We start from the raw sequence: 21,378 nt of genomic DNA on the forward strand, positions 1-21,378 counted from the left end.
AAATTTTTAATCATTAAGAATATTGAGAATACTTGATATGCAAGTAAAGTAAGAGCGTCTACTTCATATATTCCAGTGACTCGTCTACTTGACGCTGCTCTATTGGTTGGCCATTGATAATTGTTACTGGTAATCCTCTCAATGATTTCATAAGCCTCATTATAAGACTTAAAAAGGAGAGCACCATTAGCACAAGCATCCACTACCATCCTCGTGTGTGCATTGAGACCATTATAAAACGTCTCAAGTTGGATGCAATGTGGGATTCGATGATGAGGGCACTTCCGTAATAATTCTTTGTACCTTTCCCATGCCTCATACACAGACTCATCATCCATTTGTTAGAAAGCAGTGATCTCGTTCCTCAACTTAGCATTCTTGCTAGGCGGGAAATACTTCATGAGGAATCTTTCTACTAACTCTTGCCATGTGGTAATTGAATTTGGTAGAAATGAGTTCAACCAAGCTCGAGCTGTGTCCCTTAGCAAATTTGGGAACAGCTTCACTCATAATACATCTTCGAGTACTCCGGCTAACTTGAAAGAATCGCTCACCTCCATAAATATTCTTAAGTGAAGATGAGGATCTTCGGTAGGCATTCCACTGAATTGGCCCACTATCTGAAGCATCTAGAACATGACTGGCTTTAGCTTGAACTATTGTGCCTCGATTCCAGGTGTCCTAATACCCAGATTAAGATCATGAAACACTGGCGCAGCATACTGTCTTAAGCTCTATCTCTATCATCAGCAATAAGGATAGGATTTTGAGCAGGGTCTGCTCCGTTTCCTTAATTTAAATTTTCGAGGTTCATCTCTTCAGTCCTTCTTTGACTTCCTTGTCTTCTTCGCTGTCGAAAAGTTCATCCAATCTCAGGGTCTACAGGGAGTAAATCGACAATTCAGTCAATACTCATGAACACCTGAAATAATCACAGAAAAATTAATTAAATTAAAATTGAACAAAATGATAAACCAAAATGCAAAACTAACAAATTCACAAATAATGACTTCTTAAACAGTCCCCAGCAACGGCACCAAAAACATGAAATGACGGAAATGTGCAAGTGTACACAATCGCAACAATTAATAAAGTGACACGTAAATGTCGAGTTATCGTAACCACAGGGACTATGAAAAGAATTATTTATGAATGACATTTTAAAAACACTTTGGTGAAGAAAAATATTTTGATTTGAGGAGGTGATTAAAAACTAGAATTTTAACTAAGTAAAATAAATAAAATAAAATAAAAGTTCCAATGCATGATTTTAAAATATGATTTTAATCAAGATGACATAATTGTGGTAGATTAATTACATTTATTAACTTAATATTATTAAACTCATGTTCATGTTGTTACGAATAAATTCACGGCAACTCGGTAATTTGCTAACTTATGAACATACTTACCTACCAAAATCCATTTATCTCTTGACTATATCTCTATGTCAATTCAACCGATTAAACAAATTTTAATAAGCAAATGTGTTAATGTACATACATAATTATGAAATTAAAATAATCTATTGTACATAGCTCTATGCCAATTCAAACAATTAATTCAATCTCATAAGCACATAAAAGATTACGTGATGTAACAATGTATTTCTACCTTAAAACAGTTTAATCACAATAATCTTGCAAGTTATGCAAGGCTAATGTATCGTTAGATACCGTTGCTAATTTAATCCTCAGCTACCTTAGATGGTTAAACATGCACTGGTTAAGTATCGTGTCAATTAATTACAATTTCAATCCGTTTAAATAATTAATTCATTAGTTACCTTACAATTGTAATGCAAGAATAACTTAGTCATGGTTTTACTTAATCAAACATCTTATTGAGGCCTATAACAACACAAAAACAATTTTAATAAATTAAGTAGACGAAATGCAATCAACCTAACACGAATTAAATTTAAGCCATATTAATTAAATTAAACATTTCAACATCATAAATATTCATAGACAAGTTCATCATAACCACAACAAAATTAAAAGGATAGGGGACAACAATCAAATCTGGTGTTCTCTCCGTGGCTTGACTAGTTTGCTCCACTTCTCCTTCTCCACTTGATCTTGTCGAACCAAGGCTTCTACGAACACTTGAATACTGCTCCAAATGGTGGATGAATGACTCTTTTTCAAGAGGTTAAATCGGCAAGGGAATGAAGAATAATGGAAGGGAAATGAAGTGAGAAAAACGAGAGAAAAGTGAAGAAATGAGAAGAGTTGAGATGTGTTTGAAGTGAGCAGCCATTGGGGTATTTATAGGTTGAGATGGCCACCAAAATTAGCAAAAATCAGCAGCCATAGAGTCCCCCCATGACTGGCCACACATGTGGCAAGTTTGAAGGTTTCAAACTTGCTATTTTAAGGTAGGGGCAAATCTAGAAAGGCATAAATAGTAGAGGGGTTTGAATGAAATTTGAAGGAATCTTCAAGGGCTATTTTGCAAGCCAAATAATCAGCCAAACAAGCTGATTGGGTCAGCATGTGGGACGGTTTTTGGCTGCCCAGTGCTCGGTTGGATCGGTTTTCTCGGTTCAGCTCAACTAGGCCCATTTTCATAATTAATTAATAATAATTTATTTAACCCAAATTAAATAGATTAAAATTAAAATTAATTATGTTATGAATTAATACACAAAATTCGGACCGTCTTATGTTGAAAAATTGTTTCACCTTCATGCCTCAAAATTGCTTCTCGGTTTTGTGTTTCTAGTAGTGTTTGTCGAGCCGTTTTTCACCCTTTGTGCAAATCTGTCGAAAATAATAAAAAATAATCAAAATTAATTATAAAATTAATTAAAATTCAGCATGTTAATAATTTAAGTACAAAATAATTATTTTATAATAATTATATATTTTTCGACAAGATTTTTACCGAAACTGCATGAATTTGAATTTGAAAGGGCATGAAAAAGTGTGTATATTTTCGTGTTTCCAGACCTCCTATTCCTCATTTCTACCACAAATTTCAAAATTTGTGCATTTTAGTCCCTGTTATACAAAACTATCAATTAAATTTATAATTTAATCATTTTTCACTTTTATGCTTAAATCTATCAATTTAACACCTAAAACTTTAAATTCTCAACTATGGTAATTTTCAAAACTTTAACAATTATACAAATTAATACATAGACTGAATAAATTAGATTTCTATGATCTTAAAAAAACATAAAAATTACGAGAAAATGATTAAATTGCACTAACCAATTAAAGCTTTAAAACTAAAAACCCCTAAAGTCGACATTCTTCTTTCCCCCTTCTAGGCTCTCGGTTTTGGCTTAATGGAGAAGAAAATAGTCCTCTATTTCATTCCACCATCTTGTATAATTTATGTTATAATTATTTTATTATAATGTTTTATTTAATTTAATGAAAATTTATCAATTAATAATCAGTAAACTATCCATTACCGTCCACTATCAATGACATATTGATTTAATTTCCACTTAAGTCCCTTGTCCATGTTTTAATTAGAGATTACTCTAGCAATTGTACTTTTACTAGTTTTACAATTTAGTCACTATACCTTAATTAATCATTAATTCAATAAATTTACTTATCCAAAATTCAATTTACCTCTAAACTAACTCCATAAATATTTTTATTAACTATTTATTGCCTCATTTTATGGAAACGAGGTCCCAAAACTACATTTTCTAATACCACTAAGTTTAGGATTGAAACACTTGTACTTTAATTAACTATCAGGTTGACAAAAGTAGAGGACCAAACTTTAATTGAACTTTATACTAACCTTGTAAGTATTAAATAATTAATATTTACGGCTCAAATATCGAAAATGGGATTTCAAAACTACCGTTTTCGACACTATTGACTATGTAACATCTCGATTTTGGGCCTAGTTGGAACAGTGGTTTTGGGACCACAAATTTGATGAGGAAAAATTTATTTTTACTATATTTTTATGGCCTACAATTTCACAGAATGATTTTGTGAAAATTTCGTTAAAAAATTTCGACGTTTGGGCACTCAATTTAGTCAAAAGGACTAAATTGTAAAAAGTGCAAAAGTTGAGTTCTACATGTTAGAGGTGTCCAATTGTTATGAAATTTTAAATTGGAGGTATTTATATGATAATTAGACTATTGGTTAAGTTATGGGCAAAAATGGACATGAGATAAGTGAAATAGGAAATTTTTAAGTTAGGGGCATTTTGGTGATTTGGTAATTAAAATGAATTAAAAGGGAAAAAGATGGAAACTTGTGCTCATCTTCTTCATTTGGCCGAAATTAGCAAGGGAGGAAGCCATAGTTAGGATTTTCAAGCTTCCAAACTTCATAGTAAGTGATCCCAAGCCCCGTTTTTAATGTTCTTTACGTTTTTGGAGCCCCGATAACTTGATTTAGCTTATTCTAGCAATAATTTAACCTAGGATTCATATTTGGAAAAATACCCATAGGTGAAATGTGTTTATTTTGATGTTTTATGGTATAATATGAAGCTTAGAATTATGTTAAACAACTTTTGCTAAACGATTTTAAGTGAAAACGAGTAAAACGACATAATCGGTAAAAATACCTAATGTTCATAAGTGTTAGAGTGGGAATTTGATGTTTCCATAGAAGGGAAAAATGTTCAGCATGTCATAAAACATAAGAATAAGGGATGAAGTTTAATTTCCGAGCTTTAGGGCAAAAGTGTAATTATGTAAAAGTTTAGGGGAAAATTGTAATTTTTCTAAAGTTCGAGTCAAGGATTGTTTTGATGAATGTAGGTATTAAATAAGATAAATTTGCTATTATAGATCAAGAAGAACAAAATCCAAAGTTAGACCGGGGAAAGAAAAAGGTTGAAGACTAAAGTGCTAGATTTGATCATATTTTGTACCAAGGTAAGTTTACGGTAAATAAATGCAATATTTTGATAATTATTATTAATACTGTTATTTTTCAGCAATTACGTATTTATTTCATGAAAATATCTAATGTTGACTTAAGTATGAGGTGACAGAGAATCAGTGATAAAAGCCCCGTTGAAACATTGGGAATGTATCGGATACAAATGTCATGACATTAAGGGAATGAGATCCCATGTAAGACCATGTCTGGGACATGGCATTGGCATCATTGAGATTATGAGAGGTCCCATGTAAGACCATGTTTGGGACATGACATTGGCACCGAGATAAGAGGTCCCATGTAAGACCATGTCTGGGACATGGCGTTGGCACCGAGATAAGAGGTCTCATGTAAGACCATGTCTGGGACATGGCATTGGCACCGAGATAAGAGGTCTCATGTAAGACCATGTCTAGGACATGGCATTGGCACCGAGATGAGAGGTCCCTCGTAAGACCATGTCTGGGACATGGCATGGGCACCGATATGAGAACTCCCATGTAAGACTATATATGGGATATGGCATTGGCAGTACAAGAAACATCCCATGTAAGACCATGTCTGGGACATGGCTTTGGCATGTTATTATCATAAAAGAGACCCAAGTATCCTTATTATTCCAATGTGGCTCAACGGGCTAGTAAACAAATTATGTTCCATGAAAGTTCAGGTAAAAGCATAAATAGCAAATTCAGGTGAGTTATAAGAGTTAAGAACATATTATGTTATCAATTGAGAACCAACATTTCAGTAAGAGAAGAGTAAGTTATAATCATGAGTTATCTAAGTAAACAAGAAAGTGAACAAGTAAGAGATTAAGTAAAGAGGAAATTAGAGATCATGACACTTGAGTATATTTATTTGTGTTAAAGGTTGTTATTTATTTGCTTGTAAACTTACTAAGCTTTATGCTTACTTATTTTATTTTCCTTCTTTTATAGTATTGCAAAGCTAATTCAGGGATGTTAAAGACGTCGGAGAGCGCTCACACTATCAACAACAACAACTCGGTATTTTATGATGATCAATGTTTGAGCTATGGCATGTATAGGACTTAATCATTTTGAATGTATGTCCTTATGACATTACTAAAGGATGATGTGTAAATATGTGATAATTTTTAGCTATTAAAATGGCTAAGTAAGTATATGTTTGGTATTATGAATGCCTAGGTGATAGTTTATACCTAGAAATTATGAAAGAGTAAAAAATTTGCAATGAAACAGTTTTAGGACAGTAGTAGTGACGTGACTTTGAAAAATCACCAAGGATAGTATAAAATGAATTATAGAGTGAATGATATATAGAATTAAAGCTTATCGAGTCTATTTTCAAAGAAAAATAACCGTGTGGGTAAAGGAATTCTATATTCTGAGATATTTGAATTTTGGTTAGACAGGATCAGAATGGTTTTTGGAGTCCCCTGTTCTAACTTTAGAAAATCATTAAAAATTGTAAAAAAATAATTATGAATATAATTTATATGTATAGATTCCTTAGTGAGTCTATTTTCTATAGAAATAAGTGATAACATCATATGAAAATCATACGATGAGAAAATTGATTTTTAGTGAATAAAGATCAAAACCATCAAGAAATGAAATAGGGGAGACTTTAATGAATAAACTGTACGAATTTGATAATCCAAAAAATTTTGAAAATTTTATGGTAAGATAATATATGAGTCTAGTTTTAGGGAAAATTTATGGATCTAAATTTCAAGTTTCATAACTCGAGTTATAATTAAATTAGTGACTGTTGCGCAGGTGCACCACATTATGGTGAACAGTGAAATAAATTTTAAAAGCAAATTTTTATGCTTTGAACTGGTAAGTTAAATCAGATAACGTCTCATGCTCGACTCCGGCAATGGTCTCGGGTAAGGGGTGTTACATGACTTTTAAGTTGTTACAAATTATGTGTGATCAAACCCTAGGGAGTGACACCCCTAGGAAGTAATTTAGGATAAATGAGATCGAGAGATACGTTTACCGAGTATCTCAGAATTTATCCCGGTCCAGAAAGTAAGGCCAAGAGGTAAGCATGTATTGGTCAATTAGTTAATTAGTTAGAGGTTGAGAGATAATAACTAGTTAATTTATAACTAACTTGTTAAAACCCAAGTTTTGAAGTTAATTAGGATCACTGAAGTGAGTTAAGCTCCTATTTGTTTTATTGGATTATTTTCGATTAGTAATTGGTTTATTTTTAATTTAATTAATTTTTAGGTTAATTAGATTAATTTATGTTTATTTTATTTTTTGTAATATAATATTAAATCAGTACTATTTAGACTTAGTAGTGTAAAGAATTAATTTCAATTTAATTCAACCTCCCTTGGATACTGTTAGGGATTGACCCGATTAAGCAACAAGTAAAAAATAGCAGAAGAAGTTGAGAAATTAAACACACAAATTTAACGTCAAAAACCCTTCCAAAGAGGATAAAAAACTATAGGCAAAGATAATTTTACTATAATGGCAAAAGAAGGAAGAGTACAAAAGATGGAGATAAAAACTAAACCCCAAAAACCCCGAAAACTCGAAAACTCGAAAACAAAGAACCCTTAAAACGTAAACACGAAATTCTCTAAAAGTGTTATGAGTTCTAATCTCTACTGTGTGTATTTTCTAAGGTTGTAAAAGAGCCTATTTATAGGCTAAATTCACAGGTCAAATAATAATAAAATAATCTACACTAATTAGAATTTGATTGAAACAAATAAACATAGTTTAACTAGAAGATTATTTCTCAAATTTGACTGAAATAGGAGTCATACTTAACAAATCTCCACCTTGACTCATATTTCAACAACACCATCTTTGCAAAGCCCGCCACAGAGCTATCTTGAACTATGTAGGGAATTAACTTAGTCGAATTTGCGCTTAGAAATTAGAAGACTTCTATCATTCGACTTGTACACTGCTAAATCAAAACTAACCTGAGTTTGATTTTTACAAACACAATGCCCTAACTTTTCAAAACCTGTATCCAAAAGAGAACCTCTCTTCAACGAAACGGTCATACTTTTTCCCTCCTATGATCAAGATGCCTCCGCTCCAAACGAGTTGACTTCGACTCCATAACGGACGAGGGACATCTGATTTCACCGATCACTGTAGAACCTTTCAGAATATAAAGATTGTCAACTTATTTACCTTTTAACAAAATGAGAGCTCCACAAGATACTTTAATGCTACTCAACTAGATGTTAATTTTTCATCCTTTTAAGTCTAAAATACTCAAAGAGATGAGATTCTTTCATAAATTAGGTACATACCTGACTTCTGAAAATGTCCTAATCGTTCCATTGTACATCCTAATTTTAACAGTACCAATACCAATTACCTTACTAGATGAATCGTTTCCTATGCACACAAATCTACCTTCTATATGGGGAGAACTATTCTTTATTGGGACACATATGGAAAGAACATCCTGAATCTAGAATTCACTCGGACGTAAGCTTGGAGTTATCACTTGTTGACACTAAAATGAAATCATCATCGCTTTCATCGGCCAAATTAGCACCAGCTACATCTTCCTCGTTACTCTCAACAGCTCTTTTATTTCGCAGTTTATAACAATATGCTTTAACGTGACCTAACTTTTTACAATAGCAACACATTTTGTCTCGCTTTTTTGATGCTACCAAAATGGAAGCTTGCCTATCTACCTTACTATCCAAACAAAAATCATTATCGAGTTTGTCTCTACTCAACAAATGACCCTTCACATCTTCGAACGAGAGTTTGTCTCTACAATAAATCAAAGTCTCCCTAAAAGACTTGTATGAAGGGGTAAAGAGCACAATAATCGCATAGTCTGATCGTCATCATCAATCTGAACCTCAACGTTTTTTAAATCATTTAAAAGAGTAATGAATTGAGTGATGTGATCTCTAAAAAGCTTACTTTCGTTCATGCGAAACGTAAATAGACATTATTTCAACACTAAATAGTTAGCCAAAGACTTAGTCGCATAAAGAGTTTCGAACCTTTTCCACAAGGCGGATGAGGTATTCTCCATCAATACCTCTCGCAATACCATATTCGCGAGGCACAACTGGATTGCAGACAAGGCCTTTTCATCAAGCTCTTCTCATTCTGTTTGATTTAGGTTCTCAGACTTTTTTCCTGATAACAACCTTTTTCAGGCCGATTTGAACTAGAATTGTCATCATCTCAACTTGCCACAGATTGAAATTTGTGACACCATCGAACTTATTAATTTCAAACCTTGTTGCTGCCATATTTGGACACATTAATCTATAAAAAAAATTAAATTTACTTTGATACCATTTGTTGGGGATCGACTCGATTAAGCAACAAGTAAAAAATAGCAGAAGAAATTGAGAAATTAAACACACAAATTTAACATGGAAAAACCCCTCCAAAGAGGATAAAAAACCACAAGAAAAGATAATTTTACTATAATAGCAAAAAAAGGAAAAGTACAAAAGATGGAGATAAAAACTAAACCCCGAAAACCCAAAAATAAAAAACCCTTAAAACGTAAACACAAAATTCTCTGAAAGTGTTATGAGTTCTAATCACTAATGGGTGTATTTTCTAAGGTTGTAAAAGAGCCTATTTATAGGCTAAATTCATAGGTCAAATAATAATAAAATAATCTAAACTAATTAGAGTTTGATTGAAACAAATAAATAAAGTTTAACTAGAAGATTATTTCTTAAATTTGACTGAAATAGGAGTCATACTTAATAAATCTCCACCTTGACTCATATTTCAACAACGCCATCTTTGCAAAGTCTGCCACGAGCCTATCTTGAACTATGTAGAGAATTAATTGGGTCTAATTTGTGCTTAGAAACTGGAAGACTTCTAGCCTTCAACTTGTACACTGCCAAATCAAAACTAACAAGGGTCTGATTTTCACAAACACAGTCCCCTAACTTTTCAAAACCTGCATCCAAAAGAGAACCTCTCTTCAATGAAACAGTCATGCATTTTCCCCTTCTATGGCCAAGATGCCTCTGCTCCAAACGAGTTGACTTCGACTTCATAACGGGTGAAGGGCGTCTGATTTCATTGGTCACTGTACAAACTTCCAGAATATAAAGATTATCGGTTCTTTTACCTTTTAACAAAACGAGAGCTCCACAAGATACTTTAATGCTGCTTGACTCGATGTTGATTCTTCATCCTTTCAAGTCTAAAATACTCAAGGAGATGAGATTCTTTCATAAATCAGGTTCATACCTGACATCTAAAAATGTCCTAATCATCCGATTATGTATCCTAATTTTAACAGTACCAATACCAATTACCTTACTGGATGAATCGTTTCCTATGCGCACAACTCCACCTTCAACTGAACTGTATGGGGAGAACCATTCTTTATTAAGACACATGTGGAAAGAACATCCCGAATCTAGGATCTGCTCGGACGTAAGCTTAGAGTTATCACTTGTTGACACTAACAAGAAATCATCACCGCTTTCATCGGCCAAATTAGCTCCAGCTACATCTTCGTCGTTACTCTCAGCAGCTTTTTTACTTCGCAGTTTATAACAATCTACTTTGACGTGACCTAACTTTTTACAGTAGCGACACATTTTGTCTCACTTCTTTGACGTTACAAAAATAGAAGCTTGTTTAACTGTCTTGCTATCCGAACCAAAATCATTATCGAGTTTGTCTCTACTCAACAAATGACCCTTCACATCTTCAAACAAGAGTTTGTCTCTGCAATAAATCAAGGTATCCCTAAAAGACTTATATGAAGGGGGTAAAAAGCACAATAATAACACAGTCTGGTCTTCATCGTCAATCTGAACCTCAATGTTCTTTAAATCATTTAAAAGATTAATGAATTGAGTGATGTGATCTCTAAGAAGCTCACTTTTGTTCATGCGAAACATAAATAGACGTTGTTTCAACACTAAACAGTTAGGCAGAGACTTAGTCGCATAAGGAGTTTCTAACCTTTTCCACAAGGCGGATGAGGTATTCTCTATCAATACCTCCTGCAATACCGTATTCGCGAGGTACAACTGGATTGCAGACAATGCATTTTCATCAAGCTCTTCCCATTCTATTTGATTTAGATTCACAGACTTTTTCCCAATAACAACCTTTGTCTGGCCGATTTGAACTAGAATTGCCATCATCTGAACTTGCCATAAATTGAAATTTGTGACACCATCGAACTTCTCAATTTCAAACCTTGTTGATACCATATCTGAATAGACTGATCTACGAAAAAATGATTTTGCTCTTATATCATTTGTTGGAGATCGACTCGATTAAGTAACAAATAAAAAATAGCGGAAGAAATTGAGAAATTGAACACACAAATTTAACATGGAAAAACCCCTCCAAAGAGAATAAAAACCACTGGCAAAGATAATTTTACTATAATTGTAAAAGAAGGAAGAGGACAAAAGATGGAGATAAAAACTAAACCTCAAAAATCCGAAAACAAAGAACCCTTTGAACGTAAACACAAAATTCTCTAAAAGTGTTATGAGTTCTAATCTCTAATGGGTGTATTTTCTAAGGTTGTAAAAGAGTCTATTTATAGGCTAAATTCATAGGTCAAATAATAATAAAATAATCTAGACTAATTAGAGTTTGATTGAAACAAATAAATAGAGTTTAACTAGAAGATTATTTTTCAAATTTGACTGAAATACGAGTCATACTTAACAGGTACGATTCTTGGAATACTTCTCGGAGTGTTTTATTATAACATTCTTCTATATTACAATTTGACTCGTATACTTGCGGACACCACTGTTTAATTGATTATTTATTTTGTTGCAGTATTTTTAGTCTAGACATTCGCACATCTAGTGGCAATCAGTTTGCATTTTGGTATAGTTGGTAACTTGGTCTAAATGCTTTATAAAGTTGAATTTCATTATTTGATTAGTAGTTAATTGTGCTAGTTCATATGTGTTTGAATATACAAGCTAGTTGTTTGGGTATTGATACATGAATTGCTATGAATTTGTGGTGTTTAATTGTGTTTACATATATATATGTCAATTTGATGGTTTAGCCTTGATATAAAGTTTAATTATGTTCAAAGTTCTATTAGTATGTTTCGAATGTTTGAAATTAAGCATTTAGGGTTATTTTACCGTTTAGTCTCGAGACAAGAAAAACATATCTCGAGACTATAAGAATGTGAAATTGTTATTTGGGTTGTTAAAATAGCCTATCTCTTCAGACTATCCTTTTGTGTCTTGAAACAACTGGATGAATGTCTTGAGATAGAGTATTCTTTGTCTTAAGGCAGAATGTCTAGAGACATAACATATAAATTTTGAAAATTGAGTTTGGTTTCAAGTCCTAACTTTGAAATTGACCTTATATAACCCCTTAATTGGATGAAATGAAATAAATGTGTGTTCAAATGCATGTATACAAATGCTTTGGATGATTTTATTGAATGTATTTGTGTTATAATAACTTAAGTTGCTTCTGCAACATAAATGGTGTTACACATTTCGATCTGACATTGCGTTGGGTGTGGGGTGTCACACGGATAGAACCTCTAACACTTCACATTATCACATACAAACCCTGATGAGCATGAAAGCTGAATACATGTGAACACGTATACCCCTAACACTTGAATATAGTGCACACAAGTGCAAAAAATTCCACTAATGCACAACACATCTTATGACATGCCATCTGTACTTAAACTTTATCGAGTATTTTTTAATAAGGCTTTAAAAGGTATTACAAAACATAATTCATCATCAAGACAACATGCTTATTTACAAAACAAGATGCATACAACACATTCAAGTAAAAGTTATTCTAGTTCATGCATTTGACATAACACTTACCTTTACCAACCGATGAGAGAAATAACCAAACAACATAACTTAACACATTCAAAAACATGTTAACAAGGTAAAATTTGTAATAAATATATGTTATGAAAGCTAGTGGTGAGTATTCAATCGAGTTGAGTAAAAAAATTTTGAGTTAATCGAGTTGACAAATCATATTTTAGCAACCAAATTCAATTTGAATTTTTTCCAATCGAGTCAAAAAATTTCAAGTCAAGTCGAGTTGAGTTAACGAATCCTATTATTTATACTCAATGTTGCGTTTACATGGAACGATTATTTAACTAGTAGACGAAGTACAAGATTATTTAACTACATAAACAATATAATAGTTTTGCCTTTTAATTTAATGAGTAAACATTTATCAAAATGACGTAATTTTGCGTTTTAACTTAATGGTTTTGACTTTTAACTTTAGAAAGCTAAACATTTATCAAAACGACATAGTTTTACCTTTTCTTATTTGGATTTTCGGATAACTTGAATTGTGTAATTCATATTCGAATTAAACCGAAAAACTTAATTATTTATTCGAGTTTATTCAAATAACTTGGTTAACTCAAATAACTCAAACTATTTAATTTAAAATTTGAACTTTTTATCAAGATTTTCAAATTGAATCAGATTTTGCTCACCCTTAATGAAAGCAATAAAGCTAGCACAAACCAAAAACTACTACTTAACAACATTCTTCTTTCCTTTAGCCTTGGATGATTCAGGTATATCCTTGGCTAAATACATACTCGAGCATCAAAACTAAATCAGAAACATGCAATTGAACAACAAAGTCATTAGAATTAAACATGATATGCACTTATCCTAGTACCCAACTACTTAAAGCCATATGAATCAAAATTTACATAACTTAAAATCTACTTGACTGAAATCAAATTTTTTAATAGAAATATGTTTTAAGGATCCTAATCTATCCAAAATTCATTTAAAATCCAAAACCTAATGCATCTTCTTCCTCGATTAACAAGCGCTCAATAATGAATAAACGCTTGAACGCTCAATCAATATCGAATCTTCATTCTAAACCGTTCTTTGATTAACCCAACCTATTCTAAACTCAATTTCATCAGTAATCAAGTGTAAAAATAACTTTGAAGTATAAATCGAAGTCTTCTCACCCTAAAATGTAAATTACCTTAAAAAATAGAAAATAATTTGAAAAACATGTTTAATGATAAAAAAAACGAAATTTGGTGTTAGAAAACACTTGGCGATATTGAGATCTGGCTTAGAGAATCGAAAAGACGTTGAAAAATCCTTGAGAGAACTTAGGGGAAATTTTGAGAAAACTTTTGATATTTTTCGTGAAAAATAAAGAGGAGATGTCGTTCCCTCCTTTAGTTTTAGAAAAAAGGGAAATTTTGCTTAATCGTGGATTACCAAACCTGTTTAAAAAATAAATTATTGAAAATATTAGTTTTAAGTTACATATTTTGAATCAGTACCATTTGATTATTATACCAAATTGAGTCAAACACAAACTCCTTGAACACAAAGAAAATATAAATTTTGGCGGAAGTGAGAACTCAGAACCCTAAACTTTAAGAATTTAAACTAAACACCGAAAGAAAATTCCCGATTAAAGGGGGAAAAGAAAAACCTAAAATCCCAGTTGGTGAGTGAGGTGCAATGGGAGTGATAAAAGAGGGCAGAGTCTCAGGCACGTTGCCGAAAGATGAGGCGTTTGCCGTTCACTACCCGGGCTATCCTAAGACCACCTCTCGCGCCATCCAGACTCTTGGAGGAACCGAAGGGATTCTCAAGGCAAATTTGATATTACCATTTCTTGTTAATTTTTTATTATTTTCAGGGCTTGAAAAGAATACCTTTTTTCTTTTTTTGGCTCTACGGGTGCAAGCTTGGGAATTTGATTTTCGTTCCCTCTTAACAGGCTCGTATCTCGCAGTCAAACAGATTGGAGCTCCATTTCCGTCCCGAGGATCCGTACTCGCATCCTGCATTCGGTGAGCTTAGCCCCTGTAACAAATTGCTGCTTAAAATATCGAAAAAGAAGTGTTCTAATCGCCAAACCGCCGAAGCTTCAAGTAAGTTACAAGAGTGTTCAACATCAGGAGTAAATGATGCGGAAAACCCGAAACAGCCATTTCAAGTTGAAGTGGAGAGACCGGAAGAAGAAGAAGAAGAAGAAGAAGAAGAGGAATCGAACCTTTGTGCTGATATTGTTTGTCGTGTCTCCGAAGCTTACAATTTTGATGGTTAAAATTCTTTTTCTTTTTTTGTTTTAATTAAGGCTTATTATTGTTTTAAAAATGGAGCTTAGGTGATATGTGCTTACTTTGAAATTTGAATTTTCCTATTTTGGTGCAGGAATGGCTGATTATCAGCATGTTCTCCCTGTTCATGCCAATGCTGCCAGGAAAAGAAAGGGAAATTGGGTGGAAGCAGAAGAGACATCCTTTGGTGAGGCCTTTATGGTTATCGCTTCAACATGTAGTTGCAGCGAAATTATGCTCTGTCTGATAAGTTTATTTACTTTTGTTAATTGTTTAACAGAAAAAGGTGGGTTCATGGATGTGGATCAAGAGGATGTGATGATGATATTGCCTCCGCTCTTTTCACCCAAAGATATGCCAGAGAATGTAGTGTAAGAAATCCTGACATTTTATTTTCTTTATCTCATATACTCTTTTTCCTTTTTGTTTTTGTTAAAAGGAAATTCCTTATTTAAGTTCATATTCTTTTTTCTATTAATATGGTGAGGGGCATTGCTCAATGTACTGATGTATAAGCACTATGAATTTTTTTTTTGTGTAAAAGGTTAAAATAAACAATTTTGATTTGTATTTCTAATAACCAGGTATATATATATTTCAGGATGTTTAAGCTTTTTTTTTTAATAAAAAAATAAGAACATTATTGTGTAAATGGTTATATGAAAGTTAAATGTTGTTTGCAGTATTTGACTTATCAATCCCCGTGCAGGTTGTAATTAAGAAGTTAAAGGTGACCTTGGTTCTACTTCTTTTTAGAAATCTGAAAAGAAGGGGGGCATAATTATGAGCAGAACTTGTCTTTGAAACGTTGTGTTTGATTTATGCTATCTAATTCTAGATTACTTGGAAATGTTGATTTGAAATGCTTTGCTCTTTGGACTAACTTTTGTAGTACTTCTTATTTCAGGTTAAGACCATCAACCATCTTAAGTTCAAAAAAGAACCAAGAGGTAGCTGTACATTATAGTGCTCAGGTATTAACTAAAATATTTCTCTCCACAACATATTTTCTGAACAACAGTAAACATGCACTTGTCTGCCAGCCTCCACAGCAAACAAATGCACATGCGCATGCTCAACCATTTACATACTATGATTTAAGTCTCTGATAGTATATCTACAAACAGATTTTATCAAGGTGTTAGTACATTTTTAGTAGCCGCTGCTTGTATGAAAATGATTACTGGAAAAGGCGGTTTTTCTTTCACTATATCATTTTTGTAGGCGCATTAGTCTCACCAGGTGGTTTGATCAAGACCATATAAGATAATTGTATTTTTTTCCCCTTTTTTTCACATTGTGACATGCATCGACCCTGCCAAAAGTTTATGACAGCTTGCCTTTCTTATGTTATGATAACCCTGAGCAATAAATTTGTTGATGCTAAACTAAATATGGAACAAATGAAGCTCTGTTGCTGATCTAAGTTGTGGTGGACTTCAGTTCTCTGCCTTTTCTTTTTAATAATACTACCGAAGCTTTTCATTGTCTGTATCATTAAAAAGATGTGTGCATACTTGGCTGCAGTTAATATCTCCTTTCCTTTCAGCACATCTTATTTTAGTGAGGAGAGATGTTTGAACTGCTAATTTTGTTTCCTTCCATGCAGGTTGACCTAGAGCCAGGCCTTGCAATTGATTTCAACATTAAAGATATCCTGCTGATTTCATTTTACCTTTCTGCTGGATTTATATTTTGTTTTCCAATACTAAAAGTCAATATGCTTCTTGTGTTTACATCATATTGGCTTTATATTCTTCTTCATCTAATCTTGACTTTCTTTACATTGAAGAAAATCTTTTATGATGATTCAGTAAGAAAATTTTGTCTCTATGAATATATATATCAAATATGGATGGAAATAACTGACTAAGAGTTTGGCATATTTTTGTAAATTGCTGATGTTTTGGACAATTTTATAGCACCAATGAGATTAATTCCCTAGTATTATGTAAGTGAATTAAAATTAAGGAGATTCTACGATGGAACAGTGTACAGATTTATTCTCCAAACTCCATCTTTCTGTTGGACTTAGCATTCATACAGGTTCCTAAGAATGTGAACTGGGAGGAACATATAACCCAGGGCTCAGAGCAGTGGGAGTGGCAGATGACTGTATCTAAGCTATTTGAAGAACGGCCTATATGGCCCAAGGAATCTGTAACTGAGCGCTTGCTTCAGAAAGGTCTAAAATTTAGCCATTTGGTGCTTAAAAGGTCTTACCTGAAAACTTGCACTCATATTTATTAACAAATTCTTTCTTGGAACAGTTGAATTCACTTGCTGATCTTATCTTTCAGGCTTCTACTTGGGGTTGCTTACTACTTCTCAAATGGACCATTTCGGAGATTCTGGATCAGAAAAGGATATGATCCTCGCAAAGATCCTGAGTCTCGCATGTAAGAGTTTTTCTGCAATAATCTCCTTTGTTATAGCTTGTGCTTTAATGACTTCCGTTAAGTCAATTGTAGGATGCTTACTTCTGCGTTTTCTTTTACCAGATATCAGAGAACTGATTTTCGTGTACCTGAACCATTGCGGAACTATGCAGATGCTAATGTGGCTAACAAGTAAGTTGATACTGGTATATTCGAATATATGAAATCTGAGTATCTGAGAGTCCTGTTTTTGTGGAATCCTTTAGGTGTAGAATTAGTGAATTTTAAGACCACAATTTATTGCACAATATACTGTAATAAAGGGAAGGTGTATGGTCAGCGAATTTATTACTTAACATTGACAACAGTTGCTTGATGTTCCATGCTATCCAAAATGCTTGTGCTGAGTTTAATGGTTTGGTTGAAAATGATTTTTTTTAACAATTTTTGTATTACACAGTTTGACGCATAAGTGGGGAGATTTATGTTCATTCCAAGTATTTCCTTACAAATTCCAGATGATTTTACAACTATTTGAACTGGATGATGATTACATTCAACAAGAGATACGAAAGCCTCCGAAATTAGAAACATGCGATGTGAGTCTATTATCTTCAATGTTGTCCAGACGTGCTGGTTCGTTTATCTCTGGTGTCATCCATGGATTTTCTTTTTAATTTTTTTTTTTGTCTTCACATGGATTTCTTTTGTAAGATGGGACATATGTGTCTTAGATGATAAAAGTTTATTCTTTGTTGTGATATCTTTCTTTTCATCATATAACTTATAATTCATTTTGCTATTCTAGAGAAAACATGTTAAGGCTTATTTTATGTAGAAACTTTGCAGCCTAAAACTGGATGGTTCTCCGAGTGTGTGCTTGATTGCCTGAGACTTCGTGTAGCAGTGAGGTTCTTGTCAGTATATCCCAAAACTGGTGCAGAAAGCTTACTGAAATCTTGCTCTAATGAATTTGAGAAGTTAAAGAGGTCATGCTTATACAAGGATGTCTTCAACTCTCATCAAGAGGAGCATCAGCAAACTAATAAAGGTTCTGATAAGAAATGCTTTTTTTTTTTTTTTAAAGTTTCTTGACATCTCATCTTTTATTTGTTTCTTTAATTCATTGGGTTTTGGTAATGAGTGCCTTAAAAGCACTCTTTAAGGTTAGTTAAGATAGTATTTATAATATTATTTTTGTATCAAATGCAGCTGTAAATAGTTAAGTGATATTTTCAAGGCACTGGGAAAAGACTTTACTTATATGGTCACCTTAGTGATATCCTCATTCATTAGGTGGTTCATTTAACTGCCTTACTTTGATTTTGCATTCTCCCAATATTGGTGATAATCTAGCATCCTTAATCTAGGAAAGCAATAATGAAATTATTGTTATTGAATGTGATTTTAATATATTCATGTAACTCTATATTGTTGATTCATGCTTCTTTTTTCTCAAATCTATTTATTTTCCACATTCCTTGCTGCAAGTTTTGGTTTTCCATGTTATCACTGATTTTCTCCCTGGTCAATCGTTCTTATACATATTTTTCAATTTTCTTAGTGAATTCTTATGACCTTTCAGTCAAAGCTAGATTGTAATGTTCATATGTCAGACTGGTTTTACTAGCTTCATTAGAGTAATCATATAAGTTGCAAAATACTAGCTTAACATTTGGAGTTTATAGGTGATGGTGATAAAGAGAGACCCAAAAGTTCTGATAATAAGGAAGATGAAGTTGAAGCTGAGGATGAAGAGGAATTGGATGCGTATGATGAGACACTTAATCTGGTAAATCATATGTTTGTTTTTTCTTCTCGTTTTAACTTTCTTGTTAACTCTCAGCATATCATGATTTTACTGTATATTTGTCTTATTTCATGTTTTTGATCTCAGAGAAAAAGAGAAACCCCAATAAGGAACTTAATTGATTTTTTTTTTCATTCGTAGGGTGATGAGGATGATGAAATCTCTTTGCAACCTGATACATGTATCCTTGAATCATGGCAGTCTGTGCTTTTGTTGAGAGTTTGTGTCTTTTTAATAGAATGGTGGTTTGGAGTTAGCCAGGCTTTTGTGCATGTGTAGGAAAAGCATCTAAGGGCATTTTCTACCTATTAAGTTGATTTAGGTTTGCCTTGTCTGAGGGCTTAAAGATTTGTAATCAATTTTTCCATTTCATGCAAGTTAACATGAACCAGCGCTGTTTACTGAAATTAATAGTAAGCCTGAGAAGGAACTTTTTTACTTGAAATCCATGCTACTTTTAGCAATGCCTACCATTAGGCTATCGTGTTTGTATACAATGATGAGCCAGCATTGGTAAGGTATGCTCTTTATGTTAAAATTGGTTCTCTTGTGGTAGCTCTAAGAAAAAAAGTGATTGCAAATCTCTTAAGTCATCTTCTGTAAAACTCTTACAAAATAGCTAGCAATGAATATATATTCTAACTTGTTACTATATACAAATATTTTTACCATGGGAGGTGACTTCATTTCTAGTAAAGAATATGCCAAACTATTACAGGCCTTCAATTTCAACCTCAAAGTATCTGAGCTTTTCATACATGAATAGATATACTAACACAAGATAAGCATCCAAGCACATGCATAGACACATTTTCATAAGAACCTGTATATGTTTAGTACTTGGTTTGTTTCCATCTGGATGTTCCTTGTCTGCTTTAAGTTTCCTATATATTGCATAGATTTAGATATGGAGAACAACTCAAGGACATACTTGCAAGAGCTTTTTGGTAGCTTTCCATCAACTGGATCTGGTACTGATGCTATACAGGCTGCAGACACTAGTGATGGAGAGTATGAAATATATGAACAATTTGGTGATGATAACTACTCTGATGACGATGACGATGATGATGATGGTGGTGATGATAGCTAACGTTCCTAACTCCAAAGTTTACAGGTAGCTTTCTTGCCTTTGTTTTGGCTCCTTTTAGTCATTCATCTTGCTTCACTTACAGCAACAACAGTTCAAAATTTCTAATGGAAATTAATGCGATTGATTTGTTGGTCAGAGGATATAGCTAGTATCTTTCTAAGTTATACTTTCCATAAAGCAGCTTAAACTAATAATAGCTTTGTGTTTCTGATCTCAAACACATTCTTTTTGAAGTTGTCAAAACTTGTACACTACCGTAACATCTCAGGAGCAAAAAATTTTAATGAGACTTCAAAAAAGGTGAACCTATCCAATTGGAACATTACATTTTAGAATCTCATATTTTTTACGTCTTTTAGGCCTTTTAATATAAATTGGACATGAAATTGTTGTGCTGCTTTTTGGTATTTTCACTGTAGATTTTCAGATTCTTGAAGCTACAATATGTGGTAGGGTGGGGAAGATATACTGCAGTTAAGTCTTTCTAGCTAGAGAGAAGGGTGACTAGATATCTGCATGTTCCATTGCAGGTCTTGTTTACATATCAGTTCCTAAATTACCAATTATCAGGTAAACTTCTATAATGTTTAGTGTATCAGTAATGTATACCATTTTTCAGTTGACCTCGTACGTGATGTAGCTTGTGTGAATGAACAGAGCTACTTATTAAATGACAATTTTGGTACTAGAATGTCGTGCCATGCTAATATTAAAACATAACAAACTTTTTCTGGTTTCAGGAAACGTCTTTTAGCCAAACTGATTTGTGCTTTAGATAAGGAAACATACTGTTATGAAAAAGACATGGTCCTTTGTAAATTAAGAGGAGACAACGAATTTCCAGGAATAATCATCACAGTTGAAGCATTAGCTCTGTTTTTGTTCTTTTTCTTAGTGGACTTAATGTCGCTTCATGGCTAGTCTGCTAGGGCTGTAAATGAATTGGGTCTTAACAATCTTTTTATTCATGCTTGTTTATTTACTTTTGAATCTGCCTGTGTGTGTTAAAACTTTCTAAAATGTTTCTGAGCTTAAGTTCATTTATGTTCAATGCGTTTGTTGATGGCCAAAGAGTAGTTTTTTAAGAATCTGATTCTTCTAGAAATAAAGTCAAAAGTTCCTGAATTGGCTAGTGTTGCA

At 33.0% G+C, this 21,378-nt stretch overlaps 1 protein-coding gene and 1 non-coding gene across 7 annotated transcripts; both read left to right on the forward strand.

Moving 5' to 3' along the window:
• Positions 1-264: 264 nt before the first annotated feature.
• LOC121220705 (small nucleolar RNA R71) lies at positions 265-371 on the forward strand. Its single transcript, XR_005917922.1, has one exon. It is a non-coding gene; the product is annotated as a small nucleolar RNA R71 (small nucleolar RNA).
• Positions 372-14,196: 13,825 nt separating this feature from the next.
• On the forward strand, positions 14,197-21,282 carry LOC107913018 (general transcription factor 3C polypeptide 5). 6 transcript variants are annotated; one of them, XR_005916678.1, is made up of 17 exons: positions 14,199-14,487; positions 14,615-14,939; positions 15,052-15,144; positions 15,238-15,328; positions 15,865-15,931; positions 16,567-16,609; positions 17,002-17,173; positions 17,258-17,356; positions 17,459-17,527; positions 17,796-17,934; positions 18,185-18,386; positions 19,024-19,127; positions 19,287-19,326; positions 20,045-20,262; positions 20,473-20,538; positions 20,658-20,808; positions 20,979-21,220. XR_005916678.1 is itself a non-coding variant. In XM_041098119.1 (15 exons), exons 1-14 carry the CDS (start codon positions 14,353-14,355, stop codon positions 20,236-20,238), a joined length of 1,773 nt encoding a protein of 590 aa, XP_040954053.1. In that variant the 5' UTR covers positions 14,199-14,352; the 3' UTR covers positions 20,239-20,262; positions 20,658-21,220. The 6 variants fall into 6 exon arrangements, 2 of the variants coding, with proteins under 2 accessions (XP_040954053.1, XP_040954054.1); XR_005916680.1 differs by having other exon boundaries at positions 14,197-14,487; positions 14,630-14,939; positions 20,473-20,808; positions 20,979-21,282; XR_005916677.1 differs by lacking the exon at positions 20,473-20,538 and having other exon boundaries at positions 20,769-20,808.
• The last annotated feature ends 96 nt before the right edge of the window (positions 21,283-21,378 follow it).

Source organism: Gossypium hirsutum, chromosome D08, assembly GCF_007990345.1.
Source record: "Gossypium hirsutum isolate 1008001.06 chromosome D08, Gossypium_hirsutum_v2.1, whole genome shotgun sequence".
Taxonomy (NCBI): domain Eukaryota; kingdom Viridiplantae; phylum Streptophyta; class Magnoliopsida; order Malvales; family Malvaceae; genus Gossypium; species Gossypium hirsutum.